Source organism: Phaethon lepturus, unplaced genomic scaffold, assembly GCF_000687285.1.
Source record: "Phaethon lepturus isolate BGI_N335 unplaced genomic scaffold, ASM68728v1 scaffold10097, whole genome shotgun sequence".
NCBI classification, from domain to species: domain Eukaryota; kingdom Metazoa; phylum Chordata; class Aves; order Phaethontiformes; family Phaethontidae; genus Phaethon; species Phaethon lepturus.
Genome location: NW_010554121.1, coordinates 28,983 through 43,487, shown reverse-complemented (window position 1 = coordinate 43,487; position 14,505 = coordinate 28,983). Strand labels below are relative to the sequence as shown.

The 14,505-nt window shown below is 37.4% G+C and overlaps 1 protein-coding gene across 1 annotated transcript in view; it reads left to right on the top strand.

Moving 5' to 3' along the window:
- Positions 1–14,505, top strand: part of LOC104624382 (dynein heavy chain 5, axonemal-like) — a 98,004-nt gene that overhangs the window by 75,094 nt on the left and 8,405 nt on the right. The window contains exon 30 of the mRNA XM_010291735.1: positions 6,872–7,004. Coding sequence (XP_010290037.1) covers positions 6,872–7,004 — 133 coding nt within the window. The remainder of the gene's footprint in view (positions 1–6,871; positions 7,005–14,505) is intronic.

Genomic DNA, 14,505 nt, shown 5'->3' with positions numbered 1-14,505 from the left:
CCTTTTCCCTTATCTTTCCTATCAGAGTAAAGCTTTTTCATGGAACTACTTTCTTCTAGTTTTATTCAGCTCCTTAGAATTTTTTTTTTTTTTAATCTGCAACAGCAATAGAATACTGAATGCCGGGGTAGTATATATGGTTTTGCCATATTTGTAATATGTGTATTGACCTAATTTTTTTCAATATATTTGCTACATCCTCCAAAGGAGTATTTCTTCATTCCCTTGTTAAACTGCCAACTTTTTTCCTTCTGAAGAATTCGTAATATTTAGCAGACATCAATAGTATTGTACTTTATATTGTAACCAATGGGTATTCTTGCCCTCAGATTTCACCCAAAGGAAATCTGTGCAGTGCCTTTTAGTCTTGTAAAACGCTAACATGCTTATTTAATCCAAATTTCACTTCTAAATGGTTTGAATAAATACTGCTTTTCTCTGTTATTTCTTCTGTTTAATCTTTGTCTCATTCACTCTCATTCTTTCTTGGCTTATTCAGTCAGGTTATCCACACTAAACACACACAGAGCAGGCCTTCCCTTTTCAGTCACTTCCTCGAGTGTCTTAGCTTTGGACACAACCAGTTGTGGAGTCAGGAGATGTAGTTAAGGACAAAGAGTCTGGACAGTTTACTTTGAAAGTTCTGCTCTGCACTCTTGTCTCTATTTTACTACTGTACTTGGGTACAATACGTACTTTTCCATGTGACTGTATAAAAAAATCACCATTAATTATTTTCATTGCTGTTTCACTCTCATCATCCAGTAGTATGACAAGTTATTATCTTTTCTCATGATCTGCCAATCATACATGCAGGTTTTTATTTTCTTATAAGCAATCATCTTTATAATGATGCTCACAATTAGATAATTCTTTGCTTCTGGACCACTTCTCTGGCATTTTCTCTGAGCTTCAAGGAAACCCCTTTAGCTTCCATTTGCTTGATGTCTTTCTCAAGTAAGGAGATTCATGTTTGTATAGGACAAACTAATATTAGGTATTAATACTTTAACAACAGCTTGCTCTCCCTTTTCCCCCTGCTTCGTTCTTACAGGCACAGTCAGAGGATGTCCTGTTGGATCTACTTTTTCCCCCCTCTATTTCTTGTAAATGTATTTTGAGCTTAGGATGTAAATTCGTTTCATTCTCTTACCAGTAAGTGTAGATACCACCTCTTCCTGGTGATTTCTGATTTTCGCAGGCTCTGTACATCTTGATCTGTGAATTGCACTTCTCTCTGATTCATCACACCACTCTGCTTACATGCTGTTTCTTCAGTCCACATTACTGATGGATGACATGGTACTTTTCCACAGAACCATCCAAAAATTATACTTTGTTTCTGTATCATGGTAGTCATTCCTTTGCTCTGAGTATCTACAGAACATCCTCTGGTCATTTTCCAACAGTTTATTATTGGTAATAATGTGTTCCTCTGTACATCTTTTTGGACATGTCAGCTGCACTATAGCTTAAGATGGTATTTCTACAGTATTTTGAGATTTGACACTATTTCTTGCAGTTCTTTAATATTTCCTTCTTCATTTTCCTTAATGGAGTTACCCTTTCTCTCATTCTTTAGATCTTAGAATTTGCTTGGGTCTTTACTAATGCTTTGTTTGTCATAGGGGAAATTCACTTTTCTCCCAGTAGTTCCCAGTTCCACCTCTGCTGCAGTCATTTATGGTGCCAGGAATGTGGTGACCTCTCCACAATAACCAAAAAATCCCTATTAAGTGTGCTTGTCATCTGAACTGAAGCTCTGGAACCTTTTAGAAAGCATGGAGAGGGCAGGAGTAAGCTGTAAAGAAAGCTAAATTTTTAAATGAAAGTTTGCTAAACTGATTATAAAAAAGAATGTCTAAAATACCAAAAGAAAAAAAAAAGATTGTGTTCGCTAACATGTAACCAAGAATTTCATTACTCAGAGCAGAAAAGAATGACAGTTTAGATGTTCTCTGAGGGAAGAAGCAAGAGAATTTAGCAGAAGCTACAACATAATAAGCAAGTGAAATTAAGCTTACAAGTATAAGGAATGAAATGGATTTTGTAATTACTTCCTATGATGTCTGAAAAAAAGGGAATGAGATGAGTTTTGTTGTTTGTCAGTTTAAGTTAACGTTTGGTCATTCAGGACATTATCACTTATATTCAGAACATTATCACCTACTGGATCAGTTTAACAATCCTGAAACAAATAAAATGAATAAACTAAATTGTAAAAGACTGAGGGAATGTGTCAAAAAGAGTTCCTATGCATGCCTCATTGGGTAAGAGCAGTAAAAAGAAAAACATTCATTACTCCTAGCAGTGCAGCGTGGATTTGCTTTTAGAAGAACATTGTGCTCCAGTAAGGCCACGACGTGGTAGTCTTTGGAAGTCCAGTTACGGAGATACTATCAGTGGAGAAAAGGAACAAAAAATTTAGGAAACAAATTAAGGTAATTAAAAGCAAATACTCTTCAGAGAAAGTTGCAGATGCCTTTGCTATCTTTGATCAGTTCTTGTGGCTGCTGTTAGAAAGTGTGTAGTGAATTTGATCAGAGTTAAAACCTCAACAGACTAGGTTAGGGACGGATGGTACTGAAACCATTTGCTGAGATTCAGAGCTCCGGATTGTACTTTCTCTTGATACATTTTGAATCCAGAGAAAATTCAGGCTGTCACATGGAGGCCTTCATTTCTCAATTATTAGCCTTTGGCAATGACTTTGGAATGAATAACTTTCAAAACAGGGCAACCATTTTACCCCCATGATATATGCTTTTTCTTTTGCTGTTGTGTTCTTGTAACACTTCCTCTCACCAGTGAAATAACTGACTCAATGTCCACCCGAAAGACTATAAACAAAACAAGTCACCTTTGCATGCATTATCAGACTGCAGTTTGACACAGGTGGTGGAAAAGCAAAATAAACCTTCCTCCTGACCTAAAACTGTCTTCATTTTTCTCACTCCAAAGGCAGAGGCAGAGGCAGAGTTCTGCTTTCATAACCCCTTTTGCTTCTGGGTCCTGCCTCACAGGTAACAGAGAGATCAGCGATAAAATGATTAGGTCCAGTCACTCTATGTGAGTGAAGATAGATGCAAGAATAAATGTCAGCCTGTCACACAGAGAGTTTTATAATGAAAATGATCCTTGCAGCCTGAAAAACAGCTTGCTCGGGGATAGACATGGAGACATTCCAAAGATACTGCACTTTATTGGAGGATAGCTTTTAACCCAAGGAGCAATATTTTTTTTTCCTTAAATATTTTTTTTGGTAGTATTGATTTCATCTTACACTCCGGTAAGGCTATGGCTACATTAGCAAGTATTGCATGGGAATAGGAGTTCATCTGAGTACCCCAGGCCTGCATTAGATTTTATTGGGGAATTCACTTCGGTCTAACTCTAGTCTGGGCCTGTAGGCTGAACACCCGTTAGTGGCTGCAGTACGTTAGACTCCCTGAAGCATACCTTCTGGGTTAGTTTAATTTGAAGCTAAGACAGTTTGTATGCATGGAGTCTACTTTTCAGTGCAGTTTTTTGCTACAAAAAAAACCTTCGAGGTCTGAACTGAAACACTAACTTTGTAGGCTGCCTCTGGTTTACTTACCTGTCAGATATGGTGGTGACCCAACTGTAGAGTTTCAGCTATTTTCTACATATTTCACTGCCTGCTTCCTTATATACAACAGGGAAGTGGTCCTTGACACTACTTGAAAAGGGCTTTGACTTGGACATGCCTTGAGCTTGTCTTTTGTATTCAGGCCTCTTGGTTAGACCATCTCACAGAATGGTGGACTTCCTGTTTCTGATGACAAACGGTATAGAAAGTAGGCAAATCTAATTGAAAATGATAGCATTTACTGAAAACAACAGGCAGTTACTACTACAATAGCTTGATCACTGATCATTAAATGACACGAGTTTGGCAACTGCTTTTCTGATGAACGTCCTATAAAGTATGGGGTGACAAAGGAGTTTGTGACCTGAGGACAGCTAAGAAACGTGCATAGAGGAATCTGACACAGTAGAGATATGCCAAGTAGAGAAAGCTATTAAGTTTATGATTTTAGTTGCTCCTTTCTTAAATCACCTTGTTTTATGTTAGATGACAGCTGTTTGCATAATGAAAAGGAGAAGTTGTAAGTGGGCTTTATGGAATTAGTATATTAATCTCAGAAAGGCTATTTTGGTTAGTGAGTTTTGTCCTTTGAGGTTTTTTTCTGTCAGTTGGGATCCATCTCTTTATGTCATAATAAATACAATATTGGAAGCAAGTAATCTGATTGCTTGATAAGAATTCTGTTACAAAAACAGTCAATCATACCTCATAACTGGTATTTAAAACTAATCTTAACAGCAAGATTTCCAAGAAATGCACTATGTTACACCTAGTAAATCTCACTGCAGATCAGGATTGATTTGTATACAATAAGGTGGAAAGTAGGTAATTTTTTTTTCAGTTTTCATATCTGGTTATGCTTGGTTCTCCAGGCTGAGTGCTGTGAACATGTCTAAGATGGATTAACAAATTTCTGCATTATTGGTTCACTCCATTATTCAAAACATTACAGGTATTTTTGTAGGTACATGAAAACAAATCAGAAGAATGTTTAAATTCTGAGAATTCACTAGTTAAATTGTGCAATTATCAGTACAGTTATATTTTAGAATATTTATTTAATTTTCTCTTTGTAGATTCATAAATGTCAGTATTTTGGGAAATAATCCCTTTAGCAACATCTTCCATAGAATTTTTCCTCAAATGGGAGAAATTCTTCCTCCAAACGATCCTTGAAAGGAACACATGCTTTGTACACTAGAAAAAAGTGTATTTCTTATTTAAAGGCTAAAATGCATAGGCTATATTCTGTATAATTCCTTTCTTATTAGTGGCATGCACTAGACTTCTAACTATTCTGGGAAAAAAAAATCAAATCTTTTTTTTGCTTTTTTGGCAAGAGGGAGAATTACCAATTCCTGTGATATTTTCAGAAAGCAGAAGCTTTCCCTGGATTTTGTATGAAAAAAATCAGAATACTTCATTGTGTAAATTATACAAAAACAGTTTATTGTCTCAGCTCTAGTCTCATGATAGCTGATTTTAGTAGTTTTTTCTCTTTTACAGGAAGAAACACATTAAGTCAGTCTGTAAAATGAACTGTCACACTGCGAAGCATTAGCATAATTGGCTGGCACCTATTTCTTGGTCATTCTGTCTGACAAACTCATGGGTCCTTGTAGTTAAAATATGATGAATAACCTTGCTGATAGCTGTCTCACAAGGAGAATAGCATATAAATTTGAAAAAGAGTATTTTATTGGGCTTGGAATTGAAACTTTAGAATTGGAAGTTGTCAAAGCATTTACCCATTTATACTAGGAATTATAACTATTCAACTGCTGTATTATATTAATTTTGGAGCAACTTGCTGTTCAGTGTAATAGTAAGATCTTTAGTAATGTTTACTATATGTATATAATGTGTAGTATAGATAATAATGTATACAATGAGATATATGAGTACATCTGGAAAAACACAAAGCAAAATCCAGTGAACTTCTAGCCTTGATGAAATAGCATGCATTATACTAAATCTTGTGGCTTCTACTTGACTACAGTGGAATTCCAATGATATTCTGCACTTTGAAAGAATAGACTTTCTAACTCTTTCTTCGTCTTTTGTTAGTAAGCTCAAAATAAACTCTTAAATTATTTTAGCAAACTGATCCTATGGGTCAGCTCTTTTATGATAAATTAATGGCCATAGAGGTATCTGCATTTAGGATCTTATTTTACTGTTTCAGATCTGGTTTTGGTTCCAGAGTCCCCTTGCAGAATTTCACCTGCAGAGGGAAGGAGTGACTATGGCAAAGATCAGGGTTCAGGCAGCTTCAGTGTGAAAGATGATGGATGTGGCTGAGTGGTAGCAGGTATAGCGAGAAGGCCATTGGCTTTCTGAAGGCCAAGCCATAGTGGGGAAAAACACCTGAAAGTCTTAAAAATCAAGAATTCTGGTACTATATGAGGTATAGGCATCATGATTTCTACAGGTGCCACTAAATCCTCTCTCATGCACTGTGGTATACTGTGATCTTTGATATACATGGAACACACCGTGTATGTCTGAAGCATATTTTATGTGCATCATATGCTAAAGTGAGACAGGGAATGCTTTAACTACTCTTGCTGTGGCACGTCCTTAAGTAACACAGACAACTAATTCCATTTTGAAAATGTTCTCTGCTGAGTATGAGTGAAACTGTTATCCTTAAAAATTAAGAAAGCCAAAAGCTTCTACCTACAAAATGGTGCACATAATGGTGTAATGGAATTCTGTGGCATCTGTGTTAAATCCTGTCAATCTTGCCTTTCTGGTAATGCATCCATGAGCACCTTGTCTTATGAGTGTCACGTGCTACTGAAAGCAGTAGCTTTTATATATCGTTGTGCTTGTTAAGTGAAACTCCATTTGTAGCCTTATTTCAACTCAGCAGGGCAAAAAGAGGTGAGAAAGTTCACCTAGCACAATTTGGAAATATGAAGTTATCATCAAACATGCTTTTTTATAGCATGTGGTTTTGGTTTTTTTGAGATCTAAGACCCTGCAGCCTAACAAGGACAGAAGGAACTTTTGTGTCCGTTCAAAAACAAGGAACTTCCCCTTCTTAGAATGATGGAGCAGCTCCTTTTGGTAAGCTAATGAGTCACAGTGTGCTAAATCTTACAGTTGCCACAGGACTTGCACAGCCGTCTGTTACATAAAACTTTCTTTTCTCAGGAATTATGTGGTACAATTGAAAAAACATCCTTTTGCTTTCAAAAATTATTGCATGGGAAACAGGAGATTACATTTTATAATTGTTGCACTATTCTTGTTTAGGTGAAAGCCCAACTTCGAAAGATGGGAGCTATTCAACCCATGAACATATTTCTCCGTCAAGAAATTGATCGCATGCAACGTGTTATTTCAAGAGTTCGAACTACACTGACTGATCTCAAATTGGCTATTGATGGTAAGTTACAATATTAAAAATCATACTAATTAAGATGCAATATTTATTGCTAACAGTTGCTTATATTATATAACTAAATAAATACTTCCCCTCCTTTCCTCCCTTTCTACCTCCTTCTCTTTTGTTCTCTCCCTCCCCCTGTTTTTCTCTTTTTCTCTCTCTTTATCATATGACTACTAATTTCAGCCCTTAAAGCCTCCTGACTGCATCTCTAAGGACACTCCACCTTAATAATTTCTGTATGCATATGTTCCAGTATTGCAGTTCATATCCCACAGCACTGATACACTTCTGTGATTCTCTCTAGGATCTCTACAGAGCTCAGAGGAACTGAATTGCATGATCAGGTCCACAGGTTGTGTGCCAAAGTCATTTATGAAATTAAGCTGAGACATAATGATATAGAACAAGGTAGAAGTGTTGCTGCTGAGTAATTGAGAGACAGGGCACTCAGGAGGCCAGGTGGTAAAGACTCTAATTTAAGGTGAGATTTGCAATGCTCGTGAAACTGGTTATACCACATAGGATGTCTCTAAATGGAAGCTGAAGTGAGTGGAAGCGCCAGTCAAAAAAGAATGATAGGGTTCTGCTTTTAGCCATCACAGGAGATAGGAAACAGCAGCCTGTATCTCTCACAGACATGAGTATTTGGCTGAATGTGAGCTATGATGAAGGTAGTTAACATAACTCAAGAGTACAGGCAACTAGAAGCAAATGGAAAACTTGATCAGAAAAGGAGTGAGGAAAAAGAAGTGATGATGATGATGTTACTATCTGCTTTTTGTTTTCACTTCCCGTTTTGCTCATCTGCAAGGGTTGAAATATCCAGGAGATAAAGTATACTATTACTCAGAATATACTATTCTTGAATTAGCAATAAATGATAATGAAGCAGGAACGGTTCAGTTCCACTGGTTAAGATCTCACTCAAGTCTGCTGTTCCACAGCAGAGAGGCAGAAAATGTCTGAGACAACAAACTGTCCACACAAGGGAGAAGGCCAGAGTGCCTCAAAAGTAGTCTCTTCTGATATAGGTGATGGCAGTATTGTGATCTGTTTTATTGGTGTTCTCTAGTCTTTAGACAATAAGTCTTTCATTAAAGGAGGTTTTTTTTAATTTGTATTTTTGTTACATCAGAATCAAAAGGGATTTTTTTCTATCATTTGTATGATTCACCAAGGCAACAATGCATGCTTCAGAAACATCATGCCTGTAACCTGAATCTAGGAAAGAGGTTCGTAAATGTGCCCAAGGCTAATTAGCATCCATATCCTGTAATAACCCATTCAAAGACCAAGCTGGAAGAAACAATTGTCCTCTGTTTCAATACTGAGCTAAAAGTTCCCTTTTAAACGTGCATAGGGACCCTTTTCAAGTAAATTAAAATAATGCTTTCCATACAAGAAAGTATTAATCTTTCCTTGATTGTGGCAGATATATTTAAAGTCTCAAAATGTACAATATTCTGCAGAGGGGTGGATGAGTAACATAATTTATTTGCACTTAGTATTCAGTTCCACAGTGGGCACAGTCCTCTACCAGGTGTTTATTCAAGTTAATGCTGTAACTTTTGTGCAATTGTCTAAAACATTATAATTTTCTTAGGGACAGGCAAGTTAAATATAGTGAAAAATTGCTCTGAAAACAAAATTGGATGTATAGTTAACAATAACGATTAATGGCTTCTAGCAGGTTCATGATACATCAAATGCATGTGGTAGACTGTTAATTAGGGGATGGAAAGAACATTTAGGCACTCTATCCTGCCTTCAGCAAAGGGGAAAACCCCAAACTCTCTCATACCAGATTCTACCCCAAAACTAGTCAACTGCAGTCTTGAGATCATCTGAGGTGCTCCTTTTCCTTTACAATGATCTGCCTGTTCAAACAGGTCATGTGAATTTTGACATCTGCCCTGGGCATGCATCTGGTTCTGGCTTCATGAACCTGTTAAGGCCTGAGCATCCAGTTACAGCAGATCTAAATTTTCAAACAAATTTTGTGTTTAAGAATATAGTGCATCTTCATGTTGAGTCATGTAGCTTTGTGAAAGGAGGCCTGAATGTTTGATTCTGCAGTTTGGATGTGAATAGATGGAACTTGTCATTTTACTGTTGCTCACTGAGTTACATTTGAGGTAATATAAAGCCCTTCCCAGTGAGAGCCCCTGTGCCCCTCAACATGAGGGTTGTTGAGGGAATTAGCAAAGCCAGTTTTGTCCCTCTATCCAGAGGGCAGATTAAGCAGTGTTGAGCTTTTGGGAAGGATGAGGATGCTCAGCATGTGTCCAACACATTTGTTGGCAGCCATGCCCCACAAGCCTGCATCTCCACCAATAAACTTTGCTGCCTGGAGGGATACTTATTTTGGATCAAATTGTAATAATTAGATTGTAGCTGCAGTTTGTACTCTCAGTTATGTCCCAACGGTTAGTTCTGTTTTAATTACTTATTGATTACCCAGAATTTATTTCACAGTTGGTATAATACAGAGCTTCACATAAATCAGAAAACAGCAATGATGATTGTCCTCTCAAGTGACCTAAATAGAGGCTATGTTCCAAATAGAGAAATATGTTTTGAGACACAGAAAGAGCTGTTTTCTCATCTTTTCAGCTGGGGAGCAGTAAGACATGGGGCTTGAACCGAAACTCCAGATCTTAATGGATTATGAACATCAGCTCTTGAGCCCCTGGCAGAACGTGACCATATTCTTTGTAGGGCGGTATACAAGCTATAGAGTTCCTGTGTATGTGCCTTATCTTCCTCTTGTGGAAGCATAAATGCCTCTGGCATAGAATATTAATACCCTAGGTGTTTGCTGGGGAGTGGGCACTTCAAACCCCTCCTCCCACTAATGAAGATAGTGTCTTTAAATGCAGTAAAATCTAATGACCCATTCAGTTATTCCTGGTCTCTTAGAGTTTGTTTGAGTGGAACAGAATGTGGCCTATCTGTGAGATTGGGGCTGGTTCTCTTTATTTCTCCATGCACCGAAGTAAGAGTCGTAAGTGTTTTGATGGCACCCTGATGTGTCTCCTCTCAGTGAAGAAAGTGTGAAGAGAGATTCTGTGGGAGTTATCCCTAGTACCCCCGAGTGGCTTCCATGAATCTCAACAGCGGAGCATGCTTGTAGTAGCAATGAAAGTGGATATTGAATCCTTGGAAATGGAAATAAGCACAGCTTTTAATTTGGTTTTATTTCCTTTTTTTTTTTTAATCTACTTATTCTGTTTAAGGACTTGTGAAAGAAACAAATGCTTGACTCATTTACTTATGAATATATCTAGATTCTACTTTAGTCATAAAACTGCATCCACTTGGCATTTGTTTCTGTTACCTTATAGCTTCGTGTTTTCAAACTAATCCTTTGGAACTGCCTACTTCATGAACTGGTGAAGACCATACAGGAAAGCTTGGATTCATTATCCTTTCATATCTTATATGTGCCACATGATTACAGAACTCCTGCTGCTATTTCTGCAGTACTTGCAGAGCTAGGATGGAGAAGTCCTTTTCCTGTTAACATATTTCCTGAGAATAGAGCAATCCCTCTAAAAACTTTTACATGAATTGTAATATGTAAAGATTTGTTTCCACAGGCCCAGATTTTTTGTTCCTTACATTTTTATTAGTGCTTGCAAGACAAGCATTGTGCCAATACCTATGGGAGCCATAAGCCGTAAGACCAATAGAGAGGGCAAAGAAGTGGAATCAATACAAATAATTACTTAGAAGTCTTCATGGTATTTGTCGTGGAGAAGCTGTACCAGGCTTAAGCAAAATTGCCACTGCAATTGCAATGCAAAATGAAGATACTAGTTACAAAGCTACTGTATCTTCATGCATGTGATGCACACCATACATAGCTTACATGCCAGGAGTTGGGAAAAAATCACAGATTACTCTTGTCCTACACCGAAAGAGAGGGCAATCAGAGTTTTTTGAATAATAGGGTCAGGAACAAGGATATTACTAAGGGGAGATAGGACTTTGCTATTTGCCCTGTTTTTACCCACGCAGATGTATACCATGTACATGTTCTTTAAATGACACATAGGTTATATGCATGAAAAATCACTAAAATTAAGACACCAGCATGTTTCAGGTGTATGTTTATGCCAGGTTGAGAAGTATCAGAAAATACAGGTGAGACTACTGAGACAGAAGCTATTATTGGAGAGTAAAATTATGCATTTTTATATGTGTTTTTAATATTTTTTTAACTTTATAATTCAGACAAAGCTGAAAAATATGCGATAATAACAAGGCCTTGAGGAATACTGGTGCATTTCACTAGTTTCTGTACATCTCAGTCATTGATTTGCTACCTTATTAAAAACTACTTAATTACCTGCTTTTAGCTCCTCACCATCCTTACACTGCATCGCTAAACAGCGTGTTGACCTTAGGTGTTTCTTTATTGCCATTCATATAAGAATATGTTGAAATACCCTGAACTTCATGTACATCATCTACACAAACTCATGTTAAGCCCTTGAAAGAATGTGATAAAGATTGACCATTTTTTTCCAACTCAGAATGCCATGACCTTGACTGTAGGGTTTACAGCATGTTGCTGCAAGGAATTTCTGTTCATTGTATGTAGCACCTTATGAGAGGGATATAAATGAACTCCAAAAGAGCCAAAAGAGGTAGCTGATAATTTATTCTAATCTATGTGGTGAAAACCTGAAGCTCAGGAAACTAGTCTTGTCAGAGTGCACAGGAAAGGCATTTCCCATGAAGGGAAGGAATATGGACTCATTCCCACCGGCTGGCTAAGTTCTGTTTTCACTTGTAATGCTTTAAGACTGCTAACTCATACAACTTTAGTTTGGCCTGCTAATGATGGCAATAGACTTTTGGACTGAAAGATCTTGGGCTTTTACCTTATTGATTCTTACAGTGTGTGTAAGGCATGTAGGGATCATCTGTGTATTCCACTTTCGGATGAGGATTTTATTTGAAGATGATTAAGAGCACTCAGTGAGGACATTAATGGAATGTAACAATGGGAATTCATTTGAGGAATGGAGGGGATGAGTCTAGCATGTCTTGTGGTGTAGTTACTCTTGGGTCAGCAGCTCTCATCCATTATTTACTTCTCATCCTGGTAAGGATGCCAGAATGCCTCCTGTTGTCTTTTGCAAAGTGTGGCATATTATTTCTGGACTTCTTAAGTGTTATGTATGCTTGCCATGATGCTGTTCAGGGCAACTGTTTAGAAACACACATTGCACACTTAGGAAAAACTGCAGAAAATAGTTTATCTGCCTGTTCTATTACTTTAGCTCAGGGTAGTGATTTGTTTTGCTTTTGGGGGTGTGTGCATGGATTTCATCTTTAAATTATTGCTTTAAAATTTTTATTTCTGGTCCTTTGGTGGGTGTAGCCACATGCATTTAGTACTGGAGCTGGTAAGTTTTCAAAACAATTTGCAGGGTTACTTTCAAATTGCCTTCTTATTAACTGAAGGAATTAGCTGTTGTAGAGAATCTAGGATTTGTGTGCTCTTCTATGTGAAAAATCACATACTAACATTTCTCACTTCCTTTCATCTCTCCCAACATGAAGAATTAGATCAGAGGATTCTGCACCAGAAGAGGAAAGTGGAAAACAAACAGAAAACAGAACAGGGGCAAAGGTTAGGTACAGCTGGAGAGAATACCACAGTCTACAATTAAAAAATGGAGAGAGTGTTGTGTATTGCAGGGCTCGGCTGCCTGGTTTCCTCTTCCTGTTCTGGAGACCAAGAGTAAAAGGAGGTGATAAATTGTTGAGGGCCTTGGGCTTAAAACAGCATGGTGGAGTTATATGAGCTCCTGAGAGCTTCCTGGGAATCATCTCCAAATGCTGAAGTACCCAAGTGCTACAAGTGAAGAAAGAGGGAAATACCTAAAGAACTGCCTGAAGCAAAGAAGTTGACTTCTTGCAGCACAGCAATGGTGGTCCCTGAGCTAGCAGAAACATACTAAAGCTTGCAAAAAAACCATTAACTTTTAGGTATGGGGAAACATACATTAGCTTTTATTGTTTTTATCTAGTACTCTGTATACCTTGTATCTTTGGGTGGAATAATAGATAATGCTTTGTTTGGGGAAAGCACAAGCAAGTTAGCTGTTTCCATAAGACAGAAAGGGAGGAAAGCTTCTGGGACTTTCTTTTCAACTTGCTCAGTGAAGAAGAGGGAGTTGCAGCTTGGTGGTGGAGGCAAGGAGTGACTGGTCCAATAACAAACCTGGTTGCTTGGGAGGGAAAGTTGAGCGGGAATCAAAGGCTGAAGAGATCAACTTCTATAGTTGTAGCTGTGACAGTCAAGGATGGATTGATGCTTTCACTGAGCTTTTTCCTCTGTGTATTGTTAAGGATAGCTTACCAGACTCATTGTCTAGCAAGTGTTGTCCTCAAAGGATAGTCTCCAATCCTATTATAATGATGTCAGCTATTAGCAAACTGTACTTGATAGAGAAACTAGCTTCTTCTCATCTCATTTATATCCTACATAATTATTCTGGTTATTCTTGATTCACATCTGTGCCTGTTGGAAGAGAATCAGTCAGTAGATTGAGGCTTTTTTTGGTTCATGATAGAGTTTAAGATGCTTCCTTTGTTCCTGACTTTATCCACTCATTTAAATGAGATGCGTACATTTTCTAGTGCAGTTAGACTTTCCTAAATGTGAAATTCCAAATGTAGATCCAAAGTTTACAAATTCCATAGTTTTCAGATTCAGCTTGTGGTAAGTATGGTAATGAAAAGGGGCAACTCCATGAAATAATACAAGGTCCTGATGTAGTCATTCAAAGCAACGCCATGAAATAATACAACGTCCTGATGTAGTCCACTCAAAGTGTTTTATCTATTGAATGAATCACCCTAAAACTAGATCAATTTGAAAGAACAGACTATTTACTTTAATTAACAATAAAAATCAGTTATCCTCAGAATTAAGTAGCTTTATTTGGCTTGTTCGCTACACAGCAACGGGATAGATTTAGATGTGGTTTAGAAGTGAGACAGTATAAATTTATGGCAATGAAGAAGGGGAATTCTAATTTCTAAACTGTGTATACTGTGTAAACACTATGGTTACAGTACATACTATTTTTGAAGCATGGAAATACCCTAATGTCTTTAACCTGACCTGACCTTTCATCAGCCATTTTCAGATGGGCTTTATTCCATTCAAGAAAGGGAATATCATGAAGTAAATCCCAAAATAACCAATTTAAAAACAGCTGGCCTGTCTGATTCATAGAACTTTCAAGCCTGTCATGTTAAGTTCATAGGACATTCAGTCTCTTCATATGGTAACCAGTGCTCTGAGCTTCTCAGAAGTTAAATGTGAGAAGCCTATGGTGTTGTGCTACTCATTCAATTTGTCAAATATAGTTTTTCAAACACCTGTATCACCTTTCTCCAGAAAGACAACATTATTTTTCTCATGTGTTACTAATTTTATTTCTGACAATTATTTTATTTTTAATTTTTTTTTTTT